This window comes from Betta splendens, chromosome 21 (genome assembly GCF_900634795.4).
Source record: "Betta splendens chromosome 21, fBetSpl5.4, whole genome shotgun sequence".
Taxonomy (NCBI): domain Eukaryota; kingdom Metazoa; phylum Chordata; class Actinopteri; order Anabantiformes; family Osphronemidae; genus Betta; species Betta splendens.
The window spans coordinates 10,120,222-10,143,180 of NC_040899.1; the positions used below are offsets into that span (position 1 = coordinate 10,120,222).

Consider the following 22,959-nt stretch of genomic DNA (forward strand, 5'->3'; position numbering starts at 1 on the left):
GGCAGGGAAACAACTGATTTGTCTGAAGAAGCTAAAGCATCAGGGGAATGAGGAGGATGCGAAACCGATACTGCAGCGTCTGGCCACTTGTGCCGGAGCCAATGAGCGTCTCCTCGCAGGCTGCGCCGAAACTACGGCCAAGCTGCAGCTGCGCGCGGGGAACAGCGGCACCGTAGAGATGAACGGGCTGGAATCAGTCCTGAGTTTGACGGCTTCTGCAGAACAACACTTGAAACACGGGGACGCTGAGCAGGTAGAGTAGTGGAAAAGTATTTGTACAGAAAGGAGCAAAAATGCAAACAGACACCATTAACAGCCCTTTATTCGACAGTTCACTTAGGTAAAAATATATTAGCAGCAAAATATGTCACAAAGCGTCAGTTTGTTATGATATACTGAACCTTATTGCAGCTGCAGCTTGGGCATTTTCTTCTGTAACAATGTACGTTGAAAGATAATGACTTCTACCTTATTATACGGTATAATCAGTTTTGTACTGTATATCACTTATTCTGGCACACGTTCTATCTAAACACTATTTGTTCTGAAAAAAACCCATAATAATAATAATATATACCCGTACGTTTACTGTATTCAATATGATTAGTGTCTAGCTGGCAAGTATGTGGAGGTGAGTGTGTACATTTATAGACAGCACATACACACTGTTCTCCTGAAACTAAACTGTCGTGGTGCAGACGTATCACGAATGTGTGCGTGTACAACACAGTGATCAGGCTAAATAGTCAGTCAACAGCAAACATGGCATCTGGTCTTTGGGTTTAGTGCATGCTTTCAGTGCCGCGGAGCTGACCCGTGTCCACGTGTACCGAAGGCCTTGTAGAGCAGGCAGGACGGACCCTGAGGGGAGCAGGCCCATTGACGGGTCCAGCGCCATGTGAAGATCAGAACTTCCTGTTGTGCAGCTCGGCCACCTGCCGCAGAGACTCTGTTTGGTTCGGGCCGAGTCGTGTTCTGCTGCTCACCTCCAGCCACTGCAGACAGCCATGGCTGCTCAGCACCTATTACCAAGGAGACGATGGCGTCACACATTCTGATCCTTCTTGGAACGACGGCATATAATCAAGTAAACTCACTGTACTGTTGAGCTCCACCATCAGCTGGAGCTGCTTTTCCAGGTGAATGTTTAGGACAGTGGTTTCCACCCAGGCGTTGTCTGTGTTCCTGCAGTCATCCACATAACCCTCAAACACCTGCGGTGGAGACAAACTGTGCATCAGTGTGATAGCAAAGAAAAGCACGTTATTATCCACGCACTCATTTAAATCCCGGGCCTCGTTGTCAGATCCTTCTCCATCAGACCGACACGCTGAACCATCTTACCTTCGGACCCTCTGAAAGCTTAGCCTTTATTGTGTCGTACAGCGTCTTTCCCACGGTTGTCAGAAGCGTCACAGGCAGCTGATCCACAGATTGAACGGGTCCCTGGGGATTTTGAATGACAAGAGAACTGTGTTACAGTGAACAGCTCTACCTGTAAAAAAAACAGTGGAATGAACGTCTGGACTCACCCCAGGTAAAGCCAAGGTTCCCTCACTCTTGTCCCAAACCGCCAAGAACTCCAGAACCGACTTTACACTGTCTCTCCACCTAAAGGTCAAAGTCACCATCCATCTGGAGTCGAATAACTTTTGGAAAAGCTTTGTCAGAATCGGTGACCTACCGTGTTATCACTAGGTCTAAATTCAAGTTTGGGCCCAAGTTGCTGAGTGCACCTTGTCCCCTGATGCCGGTCCTCCCTCCTGGGTTCCTAATGAAATGAGATATCAGACATCCAACCATGCTTGTAGGTTACTGTTCTCGTCATCCGCCTTGTGCGTCCTATCTTGTATCGTACCTGTAATTATCCAAGGCCTCTGATTCTGACCTGCAGAGAGCAAGAAGATATGGAATATAAGGAGGTGTCCTGGAGATGGTGGATCCTGGGTTACGTAAGACCAGTGACAGTGTGCATCTGGATCAGTTGAATAAACGTTTAAGTACAAATTTATCCACTTAGAGTTTAAACCTACCCGTCCGCTTCATCCCCACACTCTTCGGAATTATAATATATGGGCATATATGAGCTAAACTGGACCTGAAAACCAAAACAGGAGAATTAATGTTTTATTGGAAACATGGGGAATGACTAAAGAAGAGCAGACAGTGATGTGGAATACCTCCCATGGCACCTTCTCCTCGGGCACAGGGAAGCGCTCCAGCTTGCTGTTTGGATAATACAGCTGACGGGCATTCACGTGGCACCCGTCCTCTTTCTCTGATGCGTTTCTCAAGGTGTCAGAGTCCTCTGTGGTGGTTGCAGCTGCAGGAGGGACTGCAAACGAACGACTGAGTCAGTAAAAGGTCTAAAAAGCCTATAAGTGGACCATAGGAAGCACAAGGGAGCGGGTTGCTGACTCAGTGATGGTGGTTCTTTGGTTGCACCACCCTTAGACTTCAGGCGGTCCATGATCCAGTGCAGGGCTTTGCTTGATTGAACGACCTGATGAGACGAGAGGAGAAAAGTGGCCGTTATGGGGAATTTGGATTTGACTGAGGAGACAAATGTCGGTTAAAAAACATCAGGAAGTGTGTGATCTCCTGTGCATCGAGCCCTGTGTTACAGACACAGGTGCAACATTAGTGATGACTACAGAAGCAGGTCACAACCTGTTCCTCCAGTCGGGCCAGTCTTTTCAGCAAGGCGGCAGAGACCGTCTCGTCTTCTCTCTCCAGACGATCGGTTATGGAGGCGACCCTGAGTTCAATCAAAAGCACAGCATGTGGTTCGTTTGGTCACAGATACCACATCCAAGTATATTGATAGTATAATAACACCCCTTTATGCAAATAGGATTTATTTAACACACACTGATATAGGCAAAATTCATGTTGTTATTCATGGCAATTTAAAAAATCATTTACTATTGAAAAAAGCCTTTAAACCTGATTTTTATCCTCAGCTGAGCCACTTGGGGGCAGTGCAGCCCCTTACTGGCCACTTAATTATTCGCCTGAACAGTGTATTTCAGTCCAACTCTGTCCTGTTCTGACCTTATAATAAGTAACTTGGGGGGTTTTACTTTTGAGCTGTGTCCAGTATATGACGCTCCATGTTCTGGTTCTGCTCCATCTGTAAGGACACCAGGTATCGGTCCTTCATCAAGGCCTCCCAGGACAACAGCTCCTCCTCCTCCACCTGAGGAAGCTCGTTTTCTGCAAAACAATGTCACATGCTTATCACCGCTAGCTTGATATTATAGTCTCAAACTGTATGCGATAAAGGATCTGCCTTCAGCCAGCCACACATTACTTACTGAACTCTTTGGAAACGATGGTCGACCCACAGAAGATTATCTTCTTGATGAAAAGATAAATATGGATGAAGATGCTGAAAGGAGGCGGGAGAGCAGGACGGCTGTAAAACTCCTTGATTAGCTCGTATCTTTGAAACTTCCATATCCTGTCGGTGTTGTCCTGCACTTCCTGGAAGGTGAAGCTGTGGAAGAACAGCAACGGACAACGTGAGGATAAAGACAACATCATATTTTCAAGTGGCTTATTTAACTTCTGAGGAGGACTCACTTGAAAATAGCTATGAGCAGGTTGAGCAGCAGTATGTTGGCAAAGAGCAGGTAAACACAAATCATGATGATGGTGAGCCATTCGGGGAAGACTGGGATCTGGTTTTCATCCAGCATTGGACACTTGGGCTTCAGAGGATCGGAGCCATTCAAGCTGCAGGTGCTTATGTCAAAGGCAGTTTCTGCAGAGGCCAGAAACGCAGTTTACTCGCCGGTGAATTATTCTGGCATTTAAACACTGTATACGTGACAACACTCACTGTCAATATCTGTGGGGAAGTTCCCAAATATGATGAGATACGGCTGGTAAACGGCTCCGCGGATGATCCACTCCAGCCGACTCTCGTTCTGGATGAGGATGCCCTGTTTGGCCACACCGTACGCCACCACCCAGATGCTCAGCAGGAACATGAAGAAGAACAGATCCATCACCTGCAGGATGCGCACACTGGTCATATGCGTGTGTGTGTGTGTGTGTGTGTGTACTTGTTTTTCCTGCAACGTGGGGACTACAAATCATATTTTTGCCATCAAGATGAGGACATTTGACCGGTCCCCACAAAGTTTGAAGGCTTTTTTTATGGTCAAGATGTGATTTTAGGGCTGAGGGTAGAATTGAGTTTTGGTTCGGATTAGAACAAAGGTCAGGGGCTAGGGATGCATTAATCTCAATGGCATGTGGATATAAAAAAACGCACTTGTGTGTGTGTGTGTGTGCAACCAACAGCAGGCTGAAGCCGTGTGTAGTCTGTCATCATGTCATTTCTTGGACTTTCTCACCATTCTCTTCACTATGATAATTTTGGGCCCCAGGGTTCGGCTGATGGTGAAGATGGCCATGAGACGGAGGCAGAAGACGACAAAGTCGACGCAGAGCAGGATTTTGCCCGCGTAGAACAGCTTAGGTATCAGCCTGTATAAATAGCAGAGCAAAGTGGCGGCGTATTGATGACCCAGCAGACATAGAGGCCCCAGCGCTTGTCTGGGAGGAAGGAAACTTACCTAAACACAAGGCCAATAATAAAGAGGATGATGGACAGAACATCCAATGTGTTCCACAGATCGTTGATGTACATCTTGGCCTTTTTTCTAAACCCAAAGCCATCAGGATCGTGAAAGAGCTGAGATGAAAAAGACAGATGATCATTGAAGCATCACATGTGATGTCAGACACCTGCGCCTCTGGGCCGTCGACTCCCACCTGTCGCACTTCCTCAAACACCAGCGACAGCAGCCAGATGTAGAGCAGAATCTCCCCCGGAGACGGCACGTCCTGGAAGTCGATCATCACCACCACGGCGAACAGCCCGAGGAAGGCGAAGTAGGACACTATGTTCAGGTAGAACTTGACCTGCGGAGAGCTGTACAGGTAGACCAGCTTCTTCCACCCGCTCAGAGGCTGCACAGGCTTCTTCTGGGGCACATAGCTATGGTCAGAGACGGCTAGAGGTGACGGAGCTGCGATCTCTTATACAAAGTAAGTGATCACACAGGAAGGCTGAGTGGTCAGCTCTGTGGGGACTTACAGGCTATGAAGATTTCTTCGAAATAGGCTTCCTGTCACAGTCTCTACCTTCTTTATCTCTTCCTTCCTCTCCTTTTCTTTCTGGATGACTTCATCTCGTCTGAGGTGAACAGTTACACACATCCAACAATGTAGGTTTCAAAGATAAAGATAGAAAAAGATAAAGATTGTTGGAATTCATATAATTATTGTGATTATAGTAACATCACTGAGACATCCACCCATGATTGATTGATCATGTTCTAGGAATAAGCCTGACCTGTATGCTAGAAAGGCAGTGTAGATGAGCGGGAAGAAGGCAATGCAGGTCAACACTCTCCACACTGGGTTGTCCACTGACAGCTCACCACACCATATCTGAGTCAGAAGAGCCTGGAGGACACATTCAACCCGGCTCAGACTGCATCGGGTCAAACTTACTGATGGAGCCTGAGGACACTCTTAGTTCTACCTGAACGCCCGACTGAGCCACAAAGGTCTCGTCGTCGGCCTCCAGCGCCAGCCTCAGGCAGGTGGTCCTCCCCCAGAAGGGCGACGCCCGGACCAGCAGCTTCCGGGTCCGCTCCTCGTCACTGTTGTGGCACTCGATGAACACGCCTCGGGGACACACAGACTTAAAGCGAAAAACCTGAGGAAAATCTCACTGTTCACCAATCAGGCCTCTCGTACCGATGGCACGCTGCTCGTAGTCACTGGCGAGCTTCCTCATCTCCTCCGCCTCGTCCGCATCACTTCCCTCGTCCGCCATCTTTTTTAGGATCTTGCTGGCGGCGAGGGCTGCAGTTGTGCCGTCTCGACACTGTGCAGACACAGACCGCAGCAAACAGGTGCTGGGACACATTCACGCCAACCATATACTGTAAACCACATGTATTCACCACCTGCTCCCAGAAGATGTGAGCCAGCTCCCTGCTGTTCTGAACCACAGCCCACAGGAAGAGGTCTCTGCCTGGGTCCATGGGTGCCTCTGCTTCGCCGCGCTGGGACGGACCCTGCAGGGTCCAAATGAAGGAGTGTGTAGCATTAAATGAATGATGATACATCCAGGTTTGACTGGTGGATGGACATACTCACAGACACAGAGGAGTCGTCCATAGTCATGTTGTAGTGGTAGGTGGTGGGTGAGGACGGGTACAGGGGCTGGGTGAAGTCGCCCAGCAGGTGGCGCACCTCCTCCGACACGTGGCTCATGGAGATCATGGCCTGCTCCAGTTGAGCTGCAGGTCTGATTAGGAACTTGTCCTTGGTGCTGCGGTGAGAACCGTGGACCCGCTTGGCCAGTTTGTGAAGGAATAAGCAGCTGGGCAGCTGTTTGTACAGTTCACACAGCATCTGCTCATCCTGCAGAAACTCCCTCAGACTCACACCGTTCTCCAGCAGCAGACTCACAAACTCAGGCTTGTCACCAACCAGGGCTGAGAACATGGCCCAGTGAAGGTCACTGGACTAGAGGACAATGAAACCAGACACCATCAGTGTTCCAGCATTTGAACTGAACCTATTCTTCCACAAAACGTGATTCTAATGCATCTGTTGGTTGTTTGATCATTTGGACAAACTTCTATTTGAATCTGAGTAAAATGCAATGTGAACGTTTTTTGCCTCCACACTCAATACAAACCCACCTTCCATTGACTCTCCTCAGTGAAGATCTCAGTCTCTGCTATGTCCACTCGGTTCCAGGCTATAGCCAGCTCCAGCTGCCTCTTCCAGTGCTCAGCTCCCAGACACTCGCTGGACCTTGAAGCTGATTGATCCATCCATCCATCCATCCATCCATCCATCCATCCATCCATCCATCCATCCATCCATCCATCCATCCATCCATCCATTCATCCATTCATCCATTCATCCATCCATGGTAACCATGTTACAAGCAATTATGTTAATTGCTAATATTCATAAATCAGCTGATATATTTTCTTTCTATTGGACCATAACACACTGTCTGCTGCAGTGTCTCTCAAACACAAAAGCCCTTCTACACATTTCCGGCCAATGGTTCTTTCCAGCTGAGTGGGCAAAACTACTGGACAGAAATGTGTTTGAATAATGAAAGTGGTGTACAGTGATGGAAACAAATGGAAAGGAGGATTAGCTGGAAACATAGATCATCATTATTGAAGTGTTACTGTAAATGAATAACAGCCATCAGACTAAGGATGTAAAAGCATCAGGGTTATCTACAGTAAATGGATCAACATTACAGGATAAGAGCTGGCTCACCACTTAGCCTGTCTGAGTGGAGGATATTTACCCTAAGTTCTTGCTGGGAGTCGACCTCGTACCTTTCAGAAGTGCCTGTAGGATCGCTACATCCACGTCCCCGCTACTGTCCTCACCTACATTGAATACTGTCAGCAGGTGTGGCATCCTGATGATGTCCTGAATCTGGATAAAAGAAACAGGGAAGGAAGGTTTCACATCACGCTTTGTATTTCACTGCCAAACCTAATTTATTCCCACTGTAATCAGCGCTTATTCTGTCATGAAAAATGCATTTGGGGAATTGGTCTGTAATTAATACGACTGTGTATATTTACATACCATCTTTGTCCATTTCAGGATGTTGATGTGGGAAAACATGTCATACTCTTGGCCAAAGAACTTTTTCATCACTTGCCGGACGAGGGAGATTGTGACCCGCGCCACTGGCAGATCGGCCACTTGGGCAATCACGTCTGCAATTCTCCCGGAACCGTCCAAGACCACGCACGGTGTGCCGTTCAGCATGGCATTATAGATGGTCTGAGAGTAGAGAGGGAGAACGCGGTCAAGGCAGACGCACAAAGAAACCAGAGGCTTTAGGATCATGACTCACACTCAGACTGCCTGGTCCACCATTCAATAGCACGCACACCACAGGGATGGTCACTCCGCTCCCTGAAGAGCAGACAGTAAAAAATCAATACTAAAAGCCTGTTGGGTTTGATAAACATTATATATACATTTTTCTGAAATGGCCCGATGCATTTTAAATTACTGCATCAGCTCATTTTGCCACCTGTGTTTCCAACACGCTCTTTGGAAATGTATTTCTCCAGGCGGCTTCTGAGTTCAATCTCCACACCGTAGCGGCCATTTGTCCCGTCGTCCACCAGCAGAAAATGAGTGTGGTTGTTGTCGAGGCAGGAGAGTCGGCCCTGGCTGCTCATGTCCGCTGAATAGTGGGCTGGGAAACAGCCCTGCAGAGGGGAAGGAGGAAGACAAATGCAGTCAAAAGGAGACTCTTTGATATGTAGAGTAGATGATGAATCTTTTTTGCTGTACCTCCTCAGACACTAAAGGCTTCCTGTTGTGAATTATTCCCCATGTGGCCATTCCGATAGCCACGATCTGACCCTGCACAGAGCTGCTGCTCAGGGCATAGTCCCTCACAGCCTTCCCCACGTGCTTCATCACACCTGTGTTGGTGCCACCTGTGATGATCCAGGCACCTGCAGATAACAGAACAGGATGTGTTTGGAAACTACCTAATCCTAAGCAGACCTTTCATGTTTTGACCAGGTGAGTGCTGACCGGTTGTCTGGGCTACTTTGATGAGTCCCCTGTGGAACATGTTCTTGAGACGAGTCCTAAGATAGAAGTTCTTGGCTCCTCCGGTTACAGAGATGAGCAGGTTGGGAGGAGAAAGATTCCACTGCTCTATCAGTAGTTGGTACAGGACTCCAGGATTGGTGTCTGCAGACACGCGAGCATACTGAGAATAGACAAACACAGGTGTCAAAGGTCAGCTGTGTATATTTTCACATTGACACACTGAACTACTGTAGATAAAGCATTTATGCAGGTATTTGCTTAGTTGAAAAGTTGTCGTATTATTTAGTCATCATTAACCAATCAGAAGCAGAAAAAAAATTGCTATTAAAGTCAATAACTTGGATTTGGTGCTTTTATTTTGAAATGATTTGGAGGATAGGCATACAATTAATTACTATACTCTAAAGAAGCCTTAATAACTAGTTGTAACCAACCAGTTAAAATCATAAATCTTGTTATGGAACCTAATACCTAAACCTAAATTGAATCGGTGCATTTATATTAATTAACAAGTCATATAAAATAACCAGAAGTCAGAAGTAGAAATACTTCTTTTAAAGCTTTAGGTTTTGATTGGTTCTTTTATTTTGAAAGGATCTGAAATAAATGTGTGGGTAACTGCTGAACTGTAAAATAGTCTCAATAACTATAGATAACCCTTTGAAAGTAGAAAAATGCTATACAGTATAATCTAAAGACTTGGATCTTGGAAGTGCTTTTAATTTGAAAGGATTGTGTAGGGCTAGGGTAATTTACGATTACTTTGATAATCGATTAATCATCTACTCTACACTGTCTTTTTGACTAAGACTTATTGACTCATTGGTGCTTTTATTTTAGGGATTTAGAGGATGTTTGTGCATATTACTAAACAATCAAACAGTGTATTGAATCAGTAATATGCATAGAGCTGCTGTAGAACATAGCAGTATTTTCTTCAAATAGGCAGGAAGAAATTTAAAATTAGAGTCTATGGGGGAAATTCTGGAACTCTCTGTGCTTTAAGGCAGACGCAGACTAAAGTGTAGGTCTGATGGCTTAGCCAAGGACATTATTAGAAAGAAGACACGTATGACTACAACTGAGTGAAAAATAGGTTCATAATATGAAATTTGTGGCTGTGGTGATGAGCTTTTCTCAGAATAGATAGACTTTCTGTCAAAACACTAATGTAATCAACCCAAAAACACCCAATACGTAAACTGTTATCAATCAGAAATCAGAACATATGAACTAAACAAAGGATTTACAGTTGAATGTCTGAAGATTGATTTGTAGTTTAAATAGTGTTTGTAGCTTAAAGTATGCTGAAGTTGTTAAAGCTGAAAGAAAAGAAAGCTGAAGAGAATTTGAAATTGTTTCTCCATCCATATATATATATTTATTTAGAAACTCTGGGTCTTTTATTTACTTTTACTTAGTTGTTTTAGGGGTTTTATTTGATTGCATTTGTCCTGCTGCTCCTTTGTCACCTCCTCATACACAGCTGTCACTCACACTGTACACAGCATCTTTTTAATGCAGTGAAGCATCTCACCTTGCCCGTCCTTTGTCCCAAACCACTGAAGTGGATGTCTCCAAAAGCATCAGTGGGCAGTTCACAGATGTGCCTGTGTTTGTCCCATGTCTCCCCGATGTAGTCCTCTGGTTTGATGGCTTCTTCCACATGGTCTTTTCTTAAATAACCGCACTTACACACGTCCCCGCCAGTGGAGACACTTGATACAATCAGAGAGACGGACACGAACACAAACAAGGCTTAGAAAAGTACAAAAGTTTAAGACAACTCATACATTGAATGCAACTGTCATTTATAGGCAGTGGATCAGCACCATAATATCTGTTTAACAACTGCAAAGTCACTGCAGAGACTGTAACAATCAACGCACAGCAGCTCGTCCTACCTGACATCTTTGTCATAGAAGCAGCATTGCTTTTTGCAGATGTTGTTCTTTATCCACTCAGAGAAGGCTCCGCGCTGAAAATTGGGGGAAAGAAAACAGTGCTTAGAGGGTCTAGTGAGGATGCTCGTCAGACTTTGGATTAGACTCGGCTCAATGTGAACCTCCTCCATGCTGAAGGCGCTGCGGGGCAGCTGGGATGCTCGGGGCGTCTGGCTCCGGCTGGAGACTGAGAGCAGGACGGGATAGAGCCGCCTCTGCAGTCTCTCACCGGTGACGCCCCGCAGAGCTGCATCGGTGACGTCACAGCACAGTTAACGCTGCGTGCTAATACGTTTAACTTTACATGCCTGTGTATGAAATTTAATTATGCTTCATTCAGACTAAAATAAGACTGGAAAATTTTGTTACTGATAAAAAAAACAAGTCCAATTTCATTTTGGGCTCTTTATTTGCCGGCTTTTATTTTGAAAGATTCAAATTATACTTGAATTAAGGGCCTTTTCACCTCTTCTTCTCCTCAATATACACATACATTATGACAGAATTTAAAAATTCATTTGAGCATTTGTTATTTAGGTCAAGCGTGACAGACTCACCTTTTTAAAGTGATTAAAAATGTGTGTGAGGTCCAGTTTGTTCTCCTCCAGCTGCCCCGTTATTTGGTTCGGGTGAACCATGTTAGACTTAGGGAGCATGTCTGAGAAACAAAGAGGAACATTCATATTCACTGTGAGCCAGCACTTTTATTTCTTGGGAAACCGTGGGCATAGTCCGTGGCTATGGACCTGCACATATCAGTATCAATCGATTTTCTGCCAGATGTATTTCTGCTAAAATGCAACCAGATCTGTGTTACAGCAGCTCTGCTGAGCAGCTCTTCAGTTGAAAAAGTACACATACAGTCCACACTAACCCACAGAATGAGTCACTTCCATCAGTGGAAACAAATCCTCCAGGACCTCTCTGGACAAAGTTAGATTGGCCCATTAATGTCTCCACTCTCTCTGAATCACATTAATCTTCTCCACTTAAAATATTAAACACCCACCAACGAAGTGGGTCGTGTAACCGTTAGGGCCCGAGTCACACACTGCATAAACCCCAGGAGGCGGAGAGGAGTTCTGTGTTTTCTGGAGACGGATCATGGGGAGATTAGCTGCAGGTCTGTCAGTGGGCGGAGTCTGAGGCACAGGTGGAACTACAGGAAAGAGGCAGAACTAAAGAAGTGGGAGGGGCCGTGCTGGAGCCACATGAACGGCAAGTGGAACAGGTGAAAATTCAGTTTTAGTAACCAAGGTTTTAGACAGTTAGTGTTGACAACTACTGTAATCGAGTCGGTTCCTCGTCAAAAAAGAGCCATTATCAAACTCACCTGAGCCCCACAATCGCTCGCCAAGCTGTGTACATCAACTACACAAAGCTGCACAAACACATGCTTCTACTCCAAACAAGCTTCTACATTTTTATCATCACACAAAGAAATTTAGGAAATATATAAAACTGTTTGAGGGAAGACAACAGCCTTCTGTTCCTGTCTATCACAATGCAGTGTGTGAGGAATACCTTCACATAATGCAAACACCAAAGAAAACGAAAATAATAAGAGAAATAATAACTGTACAACTACTACTACTACTACTACTACTACTACTACTAATAATAATAATAATAATAATAATAATAGTAGTAGTAGATGTGATTAATGATAGTCAACTTTACCCTTGTGCTGTCTTCAGCTCGGTCTTCGCTCTGAATTAATGGCAGCAACAAGTGCTGTGACAGACGTCTCAACCTGTTGCCAGGTGACACCTCAGAGCATTAAACTAAGGATCTTATTACCAAACTGAACTGGTCGACTCATGTTGTAACGCACATGATTAGTTTTAACTGCGTCCAATCATTCCATATTTGAGATACTGATTTTATTATTAACTCAGTAGAAAGAACCACAAGGAGTTTATTTATACTAATGAATGAAGTGGCAGTAGTAACTGAAATCTGTTGAAGTCAGTTTATGTTGTTCTCATTCAACCTTGACACGGAAAATAATACTTAATGAATATATTATTTAATCTGCTTTTTCAACTTTTAGTCCAATTGTTTTACCACAATAAAGGAAGAATCTTGCAATCTTTTAACAATTAATATAGAAGTATTGTGTAAAAGCTGTAAAAACAGCCTGTAAGTCTTTATAAAATTATTTATTAGTATATGTCAACATAAACTACTGTCATTTTGGAAATGAAGTGTACTGTGTTATACTGTATAAACAAAGCTACTTTGGCTTTAAATGACGTGAGCTCATTCATAAACTTGGAGCAGCATGAAGATGCTCACGCTGATCCACTTCCACACAAAGCAGAGCCACACCCCGATCCCTTACGGCACAATATTTATTCAACAATATACAGATTAATTTCTCTCTACACATCAGACTGCTCTTAGGTTTTTATATTCATCTTGCTCTCACCTTTGTACATCTATTTACAAGATTTAAAATAAGTCTCTCCGTTTATACAACATCAATAGTACAGTGTTATCACATCTTACAGCAGCTTCCCTTGAAGCACGTAGATTAGATTCACCACTGATCATCTGCTTTTATTTCACACACCGGCCGATGTCTCGGAGCCACAGAGCAGCGGACTGAGACGGGTCCCTCTGTGGCGACAGCACGGACGCTTCTCAGTTCACCCACAGGAGGGCGGTCCGTGGCTCTGCAGCACCACGGCCCGGTGTAGAAACAGATCCGCTGAATGGGGGACACCGGTGACGCCCTGCACCTCAGTCATCAGCCTAAATGCATGAACCCCGTCCCGTGAGACAATGTACACAAGAAAGAGGGGAAGAAATGTTGCATAGAATCAATTCTGACCTCGAGAACTGAAATTTTGGTGCTGCCATTTTTAAAATGTGGCTTTTTGATAAACTCCCGGGACCCATCTAGGCCCCATAACTACTTCTTTTGGTTTTAAACAGAAAAAAATAACAGCTGTACCCTTAGATTTAACAAAAATAGCATTGTGTTGTGTGACATCACATAGAAGTACTACTTTAAAGAGACTAAACCCTGCATTGAGTGTACACACATTTGCACATCTATAATATATGATCTCAATAACTATCTTGAGGAGGGAGGTGGGTGGATTAAAGTGCATTATACTGTATGAAAACGAAGCCCAGTTATCACACGCAGGGCGAGAAATGAACTGTGTCCAAGTACAAATCACAACCGGAGAGTTTCACCACATAAGAGGTTTGCCTTGAATGTATGTGGACTTTGAGGATGTCTGCGCTTATAAGTCGGCGATGGAAAACGCACGCGCTTATTTTCCACCCTCATCACATGCAAATAACAGCAGACAGTGAGCGATTACTCCGAGTCAACATACAGGACCAACATGGCCGCTGGTAATCTCAGTCAGGAGCACGCGCATTAATGACACGGACACGTCACTGGTTGTAAAACAGCAAAAAGGTGCGACTCAACTCACGGCATAATACAGCGAATGGGAACCCGGCTCAGTGAGAGCCACGAAACACAAGGACAGACAGGGTGAGGCCGCGCTCCGGCCCGGGCGGAGCCGAGACGCCCTCGTTTTGGCCCGAAATGGCTAAGGCTGAGTGACCCAGGACCCGGCCTGGACCGGGAGCAGCAGCGTGAGGGTTTCCAGCACAGCGGGAGCGTGGACGCTGCAGACCGAGCTGACTTTTTCCACACGCTGCATCGTTCAACCGCATTCTTGGACAAGCGAGCAGGACACGGGGGAACACAAAAGCTGACACCTACAGCACATCTACAGACCCACAATACACTGCTTTTACAGCAAACGGCAAAGCGGTGATGATTGAAAGTACAGTGAATCAGCAGGATGTTAAAAATAACACAAAAAGGTGATCTAAGGGCACGTTGAGCCACGTTTCATTGTCCCTCCACTTTAAATAAGACAAGTAAACATGAAAGAAGAGGCCTCTGACTTAAGACAACAACTTTTTTTAAGGAGAGGATGTGTATTGGCACATCTGGCAAAGACGAGGACAGACTTGGGTTTGGCTCGCTGGCCGACGGCACCGCGCATGCAGACAGGCGTCCCGTCCTCACACCGCTCAGCCTGCGGAGGAGCTCCAGGAGAAGGATGGTGGTTCAATGGCAGAGAAGGTCCCACTCCATGCATGAGGATTCAAAAAAATTGCACTTTAAAAATCAGGACGTAGAAAACGTAAGCAGGACATTTGTGGGGAGGAAAAATATGAAGGTAAATCTCAGCATGGTTGTTTGATACAGTATATGATGAAAACACGAAGACCGTTCTTGTTTTGAGACTGGATGTCGTGCGTGACGTGACTGAAGGGAAATGCAAGGCCCAGATATTCAGCCACAAATCCACACAGGAACACAGATGGGCTTTACAGTGTGGTCACGTGTTCATGGTCTCTACTCAACAAAACCCCCCAAACCAAAGTTCTCCTGCTTCAAACCTGTCGGGGAAAACTGGTGTCTGAGTGGCAGGTGAACACACAATGAGGTAGAACAAAATGTTTTGTGAGCACAAACCGAGACATCATATCATTGTGGCGACGGCGGCTGCAGTGACCACTAGGAGCCACCAGAGGGCAGTAATTCGCCAGCCACGTGCGCCCACACACGCCTCAGCACTAACTTGAAGATGGAAGGACCCGTGAAATGGTTTGAACCAGATTAAAAATCCAGCATAAAACACAGTCATTGACGTTCAGCAATTTGTGGACGTAGAACATTTCAATCCAGATCTTTCTGCTTCAGATTTTGAATGCACTAAGACACTGTTTTGCTCCTTTAGCTGCATAGCAGTGATTTGTCCAGTTAAAAGCTTGGGTCAACACAGACCAATCTTATACTACGGTTTGGTTTTTATAACTTTGATCCTACAGGACAAATTATATTATTATCATCATCATTATTAATTAAAATAAAAAGGTCAAAAGTTGAAAACTAAAATCTGTGATACCAACGTTGAAAACTACATTCTTTGGATTGTACATGAACATGTAAAAAAAAAAAATGTTCATAGAACATGCCCAATTAAAAGTCAACTAAAAAGGAAGATAATCAGCAAGAATGATTGCACAAGAGCCCGGGAATGAAAAGGGAAGGAAAGTCGAGAAGGAGCCACTCTCCTTCACATGAGCCATGGCGTTATTGCTGATTTATGTTAAACTCTGAATTGTCCCATCTTTGCAGCGGCGTGGTGTTTCCGCCTTCTGAGGAGAGGTTTTGCAGGTGCAGCAGAGGTCCGTCGGGGGCGCCCTGCTTCCTTGTGACGCTCTTAGTTAATCTACCCCAGAGGGATGATCTACTCAGGTGATTGTACGTTTAATGGATGTCAAAAGGATGAGGACACTATTCTTGAGATCTGTGGTCCTACACATACACGCACACACACCGACACAGACAGGTGGACTAAAGTCACCATAGTGGGGCTGCAGAGAGTTGCAGCACGAGGATGAGGAAAGCATCGTGTGTGTTTACGATGCCCTGCTTTGCATGTTAGACCTGTGATATGATTTGCATGTTGAAGCTGGGGGAGCGAGACTGCTTGGTGAGGGGAGCTCCGGGAGACAGGAGGTCCTGAGCATCCTCTGGCCTGTTCAGGTGCTCCTCCTGTAGGCTAATGGCTGAGTGGCGATGGGAGCCCCCAGCAGGAGGCCCTCCTTTGTCTGAGCATCCCACCGCCTCCTGTCGCTGGTTCCCACCTCCGTTCAGGCTGAAATTCATGCAGTCAAAGGACTTGCTGGAGGAGGTGCTGCCAGTCCTCACCAGTGTGGGCCCCACGGGGAAGCTCAGGTGCTTCTTTATGGGGCTCAGCTGGATGGCATCTAAGGTGATGCTGGCTGGAGGCGACGGCTGCCTCTGGTGATGCCTCCTCACGGCAGCCTGGTGATCTGCAGACAACTCCGCCTGCTTCTCCGCCTCCCTCTCTCGTTCTTTCTCCTTCTCCCGCTCTCGCTCCTTGTCCCGGGACAGGCGGGCCGCGATGGCTTTCTTGATGCTGCTGTTGCTGCTGTTGAGGCTGCTCTCCCTCGGCCTGACGCCGACACCGGCCTTGGTGCCGCTGGGCTGACTGCTGTTGGACGCCCCAGAAGAGAAGCCCTCGTCTGGGTCGTTGATGTTGAAGGAGTCCTCCCCTCCGCTCATACCGTCAGCATCTGTGCAGGAGCATTAACGGACATACACGAAAAGAAAACATGACAGACAAGCAGAAGAGTGAGAGAAGTCAGACAATGAATCAGCTGAAGTAACTCAAGAATTTGCTGATACTTCATGTTAACAGTGATGTCAAGAGTCCTGTGACAAAACTTGAGAAATATGAATAATATACATTGTAATATATGCAATGAATGTAAATAATGAATAACTTAATATCTTGTCCTCCACACACACACACACACACACACACACACACACACACACACACACACACACACACACACAGTTCCATTAGCTCAGCCATCAAACAGAACCGGTCAATACAGGTCACTGTGACCTTGACCTCTGACCATCTGATGTAACTCAGATCAACAAAAACGTGACTAGCTGTCTGTAAGTTCAATAACCTGCCTGATAAATGACCAGAGCTTGTTCAAAAGTCTAAATTATATCCTATACTATATGGTTAAACACAGTATGTATTAAAATGAACATGCTGATCATTGGTTCGACATGAAGACATCTGAGCGATGAAACGTTTTCAGTCCATTTATGATCTTAGTGATTGGAGGCTGAAAGAGAAAAAGGGCAATAAAGCATAATGAGGAGCAAAAAGCACGTTATTGACATACTGTGTGCAGGAAACAGCCTATTTAAAGAATAGACAGAGGATCAGTTGTCTGTCGCCGTCATGCATCGCTGGGACAAGCAAAACTGACAGCAGGGACCCACAGGCAGTACCAGAAAGGAAACGACGAGACCGAGAAGAAAAAGGTCTGGACTGACATGCACATAACACGGGGACAGACACATGCTCTCCCACCTCAACCCCCTTCTCTCCTACACACCAGCCCACCGGTCACGTATTTGACCGGTGGAGATGAGTCTGCCAATCAGTGAGGAGCACTGATGCAAGTCCACAGACCTCATCAGATCCATAGCAGGCTCGGTCCACACACCGACCCAGGTCCAAATGAAGATTAACTTATTACACTTAGACCGTGTACCGTTCTTTTACCTCAGACAGATGATCTTCAGTCTTTAAAAAGAGATGAAGACAAACATGGAAATGGACACACATTCAACGAAACAAAATGGGTCAGTGGGCACAGTAGGCGCTACGCAGCGGAACCGCTTGCTTTTCGGAACCGTTTCTAAATCCTGCCTGTTCACTTGGCATCATCATTCAAAATGTTGTTGAGTTTCATGTTTCCGAGTTTCGGCAGACGTTATTGAAGCTTGCTGCAGCATGCGCATGCACGATGGAGAGCTCGTTCCCACTCACTGAGCCCAGGACAAACGTGGCAGTGCACTAACCTACTGTACCACGCAGTAATGCTGGGGGACTGGCTCTTCCTGGGAATAGGCAGCAGATGATGCTGTTGGCCTGAGAGAGCCAAATTCAGGGTGTTAGCAAATCCGTGGCAGGTTTGTAAATTGCCATTTTGATTTTTCTTTAAAAAAAAGGAAAAAAATCACTGGAAAGAGCCAAGAAAGCCCAAGCTGCAGGCTGGGCACTGAACATGCTCAGTGAGTGACAAGGACAGCAGTCTAAAGCAGACTGGAGGCTTGATGAGGGGAAAGAGAGGCAACATGACTGGCCCATGCAAAATGGCCACTGGCTGCACTTCCTGTAAACCCATTGGTGACTCTTCTGCAGCTGGATCAGATGGGGAAATAGCAGAGGTCCGCTAGGGGTTGTCGGCCGAGGGGCTCAAACTGGATGAGTTAGTACACTACCGGGGAGGTGAAGAAGCCAAGCAGCAGTATTAACCCCCTCGAACTAAGATGGGGCAGGAGGAGGTAGGATGGGAGGATACAGCCTGAAGAGGTGCTTCCTCCCAGGACCCTTCCTGCCCTGGGTGTCCGCCCCTGTCCCCTACCCTCAAGTGTGATGGGGGGAATGATGCTGCTGCTGCTGCTGTGCTGGCTGTGAGCGTGCTCCCCTCTCTCCTCTGTGGCTGCCGTGTGGTGACGGTGGTGGCGGCGCTGCTGGGCGAGGCTAGGAGGACTGACGGCGACGCTCAACTCTGCGTCAGTTGAGTAGTCAAAACAATCTGGGAGTCAACAACACAGATGGGGAGACGTGGTTCTTTATCATGGGCACGGCAGGCCTGACAGCGGCGCGTCAGTTCATGTGTAGATGACAAAACAGAGTCAAGCGAAAAGAAAGAAAACAGCCCCTAGATTGACCATTTTGTCACGTGGTTCTCTGGAGCCGTAATTTTAAGTGGGGACACAAAGCACAACACGCACTTGAAAGACAACACGAGCAAAAGAGCAGTGAGTGGCACAAGCTCAGCACATACGATCACAGTCACAGACATGAAACACCATTGTGGATGATGCCAATGGTGTGACTGGGTTACACTTCTCACTGCTAAGAACAAACACCACAGAGATCATTTTCTCACCAAACAGTTCCCTCTTGTGGCTTTTCACTGATCAAAGAAAGTAACAGCTTGTGAGGCTAAGTGAACACTAGGAGACTCAACACTGTTCTTTCTTGCACAATCTACCCTGAGGTGCTTAAAAAACAAGAATGACATAAGAAACTGCGATGGATATACTGTGTTGTCACATTTACTGAAATCAAGAACGAGGCAAGAAGGCATTTTCCCTGCCGCTCCGCGGTCTCAGTCTCACCCTCTCTCTTCCAGCGGTGGCGCCGTATGGAGGCGGTGGTGATGGCCGAGATGGAGATGCGACTGATGGTGGGCGTCACCTCCACCTGGAGCACCTTGCGCCCCCGCGGTTCGTCGGGAGCGCTCTCTGGCAGCGAGTTCTTCATGGCGTTGCCCAGCTGGAAGAGGCCCAGACACGTCAGTGTGATCTTGGCGGACTAGACCTGTAGGATGTAATTAGAGCTGGTCCAGGTGACACCTCAGTGCTGCTGCCAGGCTTACCAGGAGAGGCTGGGAGTAGAGCTCCAGCTGCGCTCTGTACAAGATGTCCTCCAGAGCTTCCCGCCCCATCTCCCACTCGCCATTGTATCTAAAGACCCCAAAACCAAACACACACACGCATGTTAGTGACGCCTTATTTGAGTAGACAGGAGGGTCTGACAAGGTGCTTTGATGTCTGAATCACATCCCTCTGAACTATTATTAGATATTTAGTATGGCCTGTGGCTACAACAAGGAGGAGAAGAAGTTTGCCACATACTGTATCCACTCACTGGATTTAACTTCTGTCACCAGCCATTTTTGAACAGAAGAATGTGGAATGAATACATGAAATATGCGGCATCTAATGCAGGTGAAATATATGTTTATATTCCTAAAGAAAATCCACTTAATCGCTGCTGCATATTCAGAGCCTGTTTAATGAATCGTGATGTTATTTAATCCACAATTAAACAGAAACAACCGTTTTAATTTATGTATAAATCCAGGAAACTGTAATAAGCAAGAGAATATAAAAATGCTGATATGAATCTTAACCAAATACAAAAACAAAAATCATAATAATGGGCTAAGGCATCAGTGTCAGCACTGTGCATCAGTATCAATAGACAAATAAGAAAATTGAACATATATATGAACATGTTTTTTTCATTCCTTAGTTCAGAGATGATTTTTTCATAAAACAGTGATGCTTCATCCCCATTTTCAGTCAAGAGTGATGAGAGTAGCTCCACTGATGAAAAATGAATGCATCCCACCCCTGAACTCTCTTTGATCTGGCCCTGCAGATGCAGCAGCGGCTCGACCAGGGAATAATGTGAGGCTCCCTTTAGGCTTCGATGAATGGGCAGGTAAAACGGACCCTCTGATGTTGTAAATGCTTAAAACACATTCAAATCCTCATCTCAGCTCGCTGCAGCATTAGTGGACATATTAACCTAAATCCCAGACCGTCTGCGGCAAGTTCCAAGGTCCCTCTTTATGTGTGGATTCATGTTTATCTGCCCTTCACATGCGCCTGCTTGGGCCAAGGGTGAATATGAGAGCTCCAGCTGGCACTGAGGCGACCTATGGAAGGGATTACTAAAAAGACTATTATACTTTTTTTCCCCAAGCAGCACAGGCCGCTCCAATCTCCTGATTGCTGCTGTGTACCCACATGGGGTCGATAAGGCAGTGATTTCAGACACCGGCGTATCAGGGGAACCATCTCTGAGGACGAGCTGTCATCAGAGCTGTAATCTGCTTTGCAATGACTGTCCTCATAGAGGATGGAATCACCTGCCTCCACAATGTACCGCTGATGTAATTGCTTTATATCATGGAAAGCTTGTGTCCTGGCTAAAACACAGCTGGAATAGAATAGAGAACGACCTTACTCCTGAGGCACACGACAAAAATGAAAACAGTTTCCTATTTAGAAACGGGTCGCGTATTGTTAAAGTGAAGCACAAATGTGAGATCGCCTTCCTCCCGATGGCAATATGCCACTATGTCATCAGTAAAGGGTTTATATTTCTCTCAGTGAAGATACATACATAGCATGATAAACAGCCGTCAGCATCTGCACCATGAATTCGGGGTCTAGCAGCACACGGTTGCATGGCTCCCTCCAAAGCTTCTGCTGCTGCCGGGGGAAGCCGCATACACACAGCCTGAATTGGAAACACAAATGCACACACAGTGACATCAGAAGGATAAAGGCATTTTACTGTTTCCATGACCTGTGACCTCTGTAAGAAGTAGCAGAGGCCAGATGTGAGATGGACTAAACAAAGAGGAAACTCACATTTCAAACAAGGGGAGCCAAATAATTTAGCAACATCATAGAAGTCACAGAAGGTTGTTTGCATGACGCCAAACAAAGCTACTGTGCAGCTAAACCCCCCAAAATCAGAAATCTTCACGCCACAGTTTGCCGTCTGTCTAGACACAGCCTGCTTTAGGCATCGTCTGTGTGCTCGCTCTCAGTGGGGACGTCTTCATATCCTGAATCGTCTGCTCACTGCCATGAAACAATCTCTGGGCAGCGACTCTTTCAGACTCTCATATTGTGAATTTTACATTGATCTTTCTCTTAACTTGAGGGCATCTTGGAGTTTAAGGTATCCAGGAGTGATGCTGTTATTCGGCCAATCAGACATTTGAGCTTCAGCTAATTAGTACGTATCAAATCCTCCTGCTAAGAGGAAAGTCACTATCAAGGTCAGTGAATGTCTACAGGCTAAAGGAGGAAATTCATTTATATATCAAGAGAACAATGATATGAATAATGAAGGGAGAGGAGGACAAACTGGGAGAACAGCAGGTGCTCACCGCGAGCTCATTCTGCAGACGGACTGGTAGGAGGAAAGGGGCATGTAGACCACAGCCGAGTTGTAGCAGAGCATGAGGAAACACAGCACCTCAAACCTGCAGGAACAAAAGACAGAAAGCAGCACAATGACACAGATTCCTGCAGGCTCTAATTAACTGAGCCAGCTGCTTAAATCAATTTGACCTCAACTTACACATTTACATCCACACCCACATTTTCTTTGTCACACCTTAACTGGAGACAATGACACGGGGCTGTTCAGGCAATTCATCAAATGTGAGAGCTGGTAATACAGTAGTCAGTCTACCCTAAGCAGCTACAGCGCTGCATCAACTTTGGGTCTAAATTATGATTTAACTCTAACACTTAATGAAATGCAAGAAATACAGGAGGAGGTTTATTTGTGTTAGGCTACATTAAATATTACATCTGAGAAACTACAAGTAATTGAGAAAGCTCAAAGGTGCCTGCGGGAGAAAAAAAATATTGTGAACGTAATAATACAATAAGGGCACAAATTAAGTATATAATTACATAATTAAAAAAACTACAAACAAACAAAAAAGGACCTAGGAGATTGTTTAAGTTGTGCTTATTGGTGCACACAGAGCTATTCTTGCTGTGACTTGGTTGGAAGATTTAGTTTAGACTCCAAAGGGATGAGGCTAAAGGCTGCAGCCTGGCTTTTATTTGAGCTGCAAAGGTTAATGTGGGGAGTTAAACACTGATTGTCCTCATGTTGACCAACACACGTGTGTTGATGGAGGTTAACCACAGGGACCTCGAGGGTATGAGGCAGGCAGCAAACAAGTGGCCTGGCTGCGTATCATCAGTCAGTGTGAGCCAGCAGCTTTCTTCTCCTGAGCATTATTTGACTAAACACAACGCACATAACTGGGTCTGGCCTGTCTGATATTCACTCAATACATGTACGATGCTGATGGTGCATTGTGCTGTAACTGAGGGGACATTCTGCTGTGGACGACACAGGACGAT

The 22,959-nt window shown here is 45.8% G+C and overlaps 2 protein-coding genes across 7 annotated transcripts in view; both read right to left on the reverse strand.

Annotated features, from left to right (window-relative positions):
* Positions 1–304: 304 nt before the first annotated feature.
* Positions 305–12,794, reverse strand: trpm2 (transient receptor potential cation channel, subfamily M, member 2). 3 transcript variants are annotated; one of them, XM_029137634.3, is made up of 34 exons: positions 12,273–12,794; positions 11,150–11,250; positions 10,554–10,627; positions 10,187–10,367; positions 8,629–8,809; positions 8,380–8,546; positions 8,114–8,294; positions 7,931–7,992; positions 7,657–7,857; positions 7,398–7,500; positions 6,735–6,856; positions 6,184–6,555; positions 5,991–6,101; positions 5,779–5,908; positions 5,561–5,706; positions 5,369–5,481; positions 5,111–5,209; positions 4,786–5,011; positions 4,587–4,705; positions 4,365–4,497; positions 3,845–4,016; positions 3,586–3,766; positions 3,318–3,499; positions 3,084–3,216; positions 2,671–2,758; positions 2,419–2,503; positions 2,181–2,335; positions 2,034–2,098; positions 1,859–1,888; positions 1,685–1,771; positions 1,533–1,611; positions 1,345–1,446; positions 1,098–1,214; positions 305–1,022 (listed from the first exon to the last, which is right to left on the reverse strand). In XM_029137634.3, exons 2-34 carry the CDS (start codon positions 11,246–11,248, stop codon positions 906–908), a joined length of 4,413 nt encoding a protein of 1,470 aa, XP_028993467.1. In that variant the 5' UTR covers positions 11,249–11,250; positions 12,273–12,794; the 3' UTR covers positions 305–905. The 3 variants fall into 3 exon arrangements, with proteins under 3 accessions (XP_028993467.1, XP_040924746.1, XP_055360978.1); XM_041068812.2 differs by having other exon boundaries at positions 11,150–12,794; XM_055505003.1 differs by lacking the exons at positions 305–1,022; positions 1,098–1,214; positions 1,345–1,446; ... (4 more) ...; positions 2,181–2,335; positions 2,419–2,503 and having other exon boundaries at positions 3,055–3,216; positions 11,150–12,794.
* Positions 12,795–12,928: 134 nt separating this feature from the next.
* LOC114847048 (hyccin 2-like) overlaps positions 12,929–22,959 on the reverse strand; it is a 29,059-nt gene continuing 19,028 nt past the window's right edge. For 2 of the 4 annotated variants that reach the window (XM_029136339.3, XM_029136340.3), the window contains exons 8-13: positions 21,963–22,058; positions 21,185–21,301; positions 19,647–19,734; positions 19,387–19,543; positions 18,624–18,797; positions 12,929–16,739 (exon numbers count right to left, since the gene is read on the reverse strand). In XM_029136339.3, the coding sequence (XP_028992172.1) occupies positions 16,081–16,739; positions 18,624–18,797; positions 19,387–19,543; positions 19,647–19,734; positions 21,185–21,301; positions 21,963–22,058 (1,291 nt within the window). In that variant the 3' untranslated portion in view covers positions 12,929–16,080. Of the gene's footprint in view, positions 16,740–18,623; positions 18,798–19,154; positions 19,182–19,386; positions 19,544–19,646; positions 19,735–21,184; positions 21,302–21,962; positions 22,059–22,959 lie in introns of all 4 variants that reach the window. The other 2 variants (XM_029136341.3, XM_029136342.3) reach the window with 2 other exon arrangements.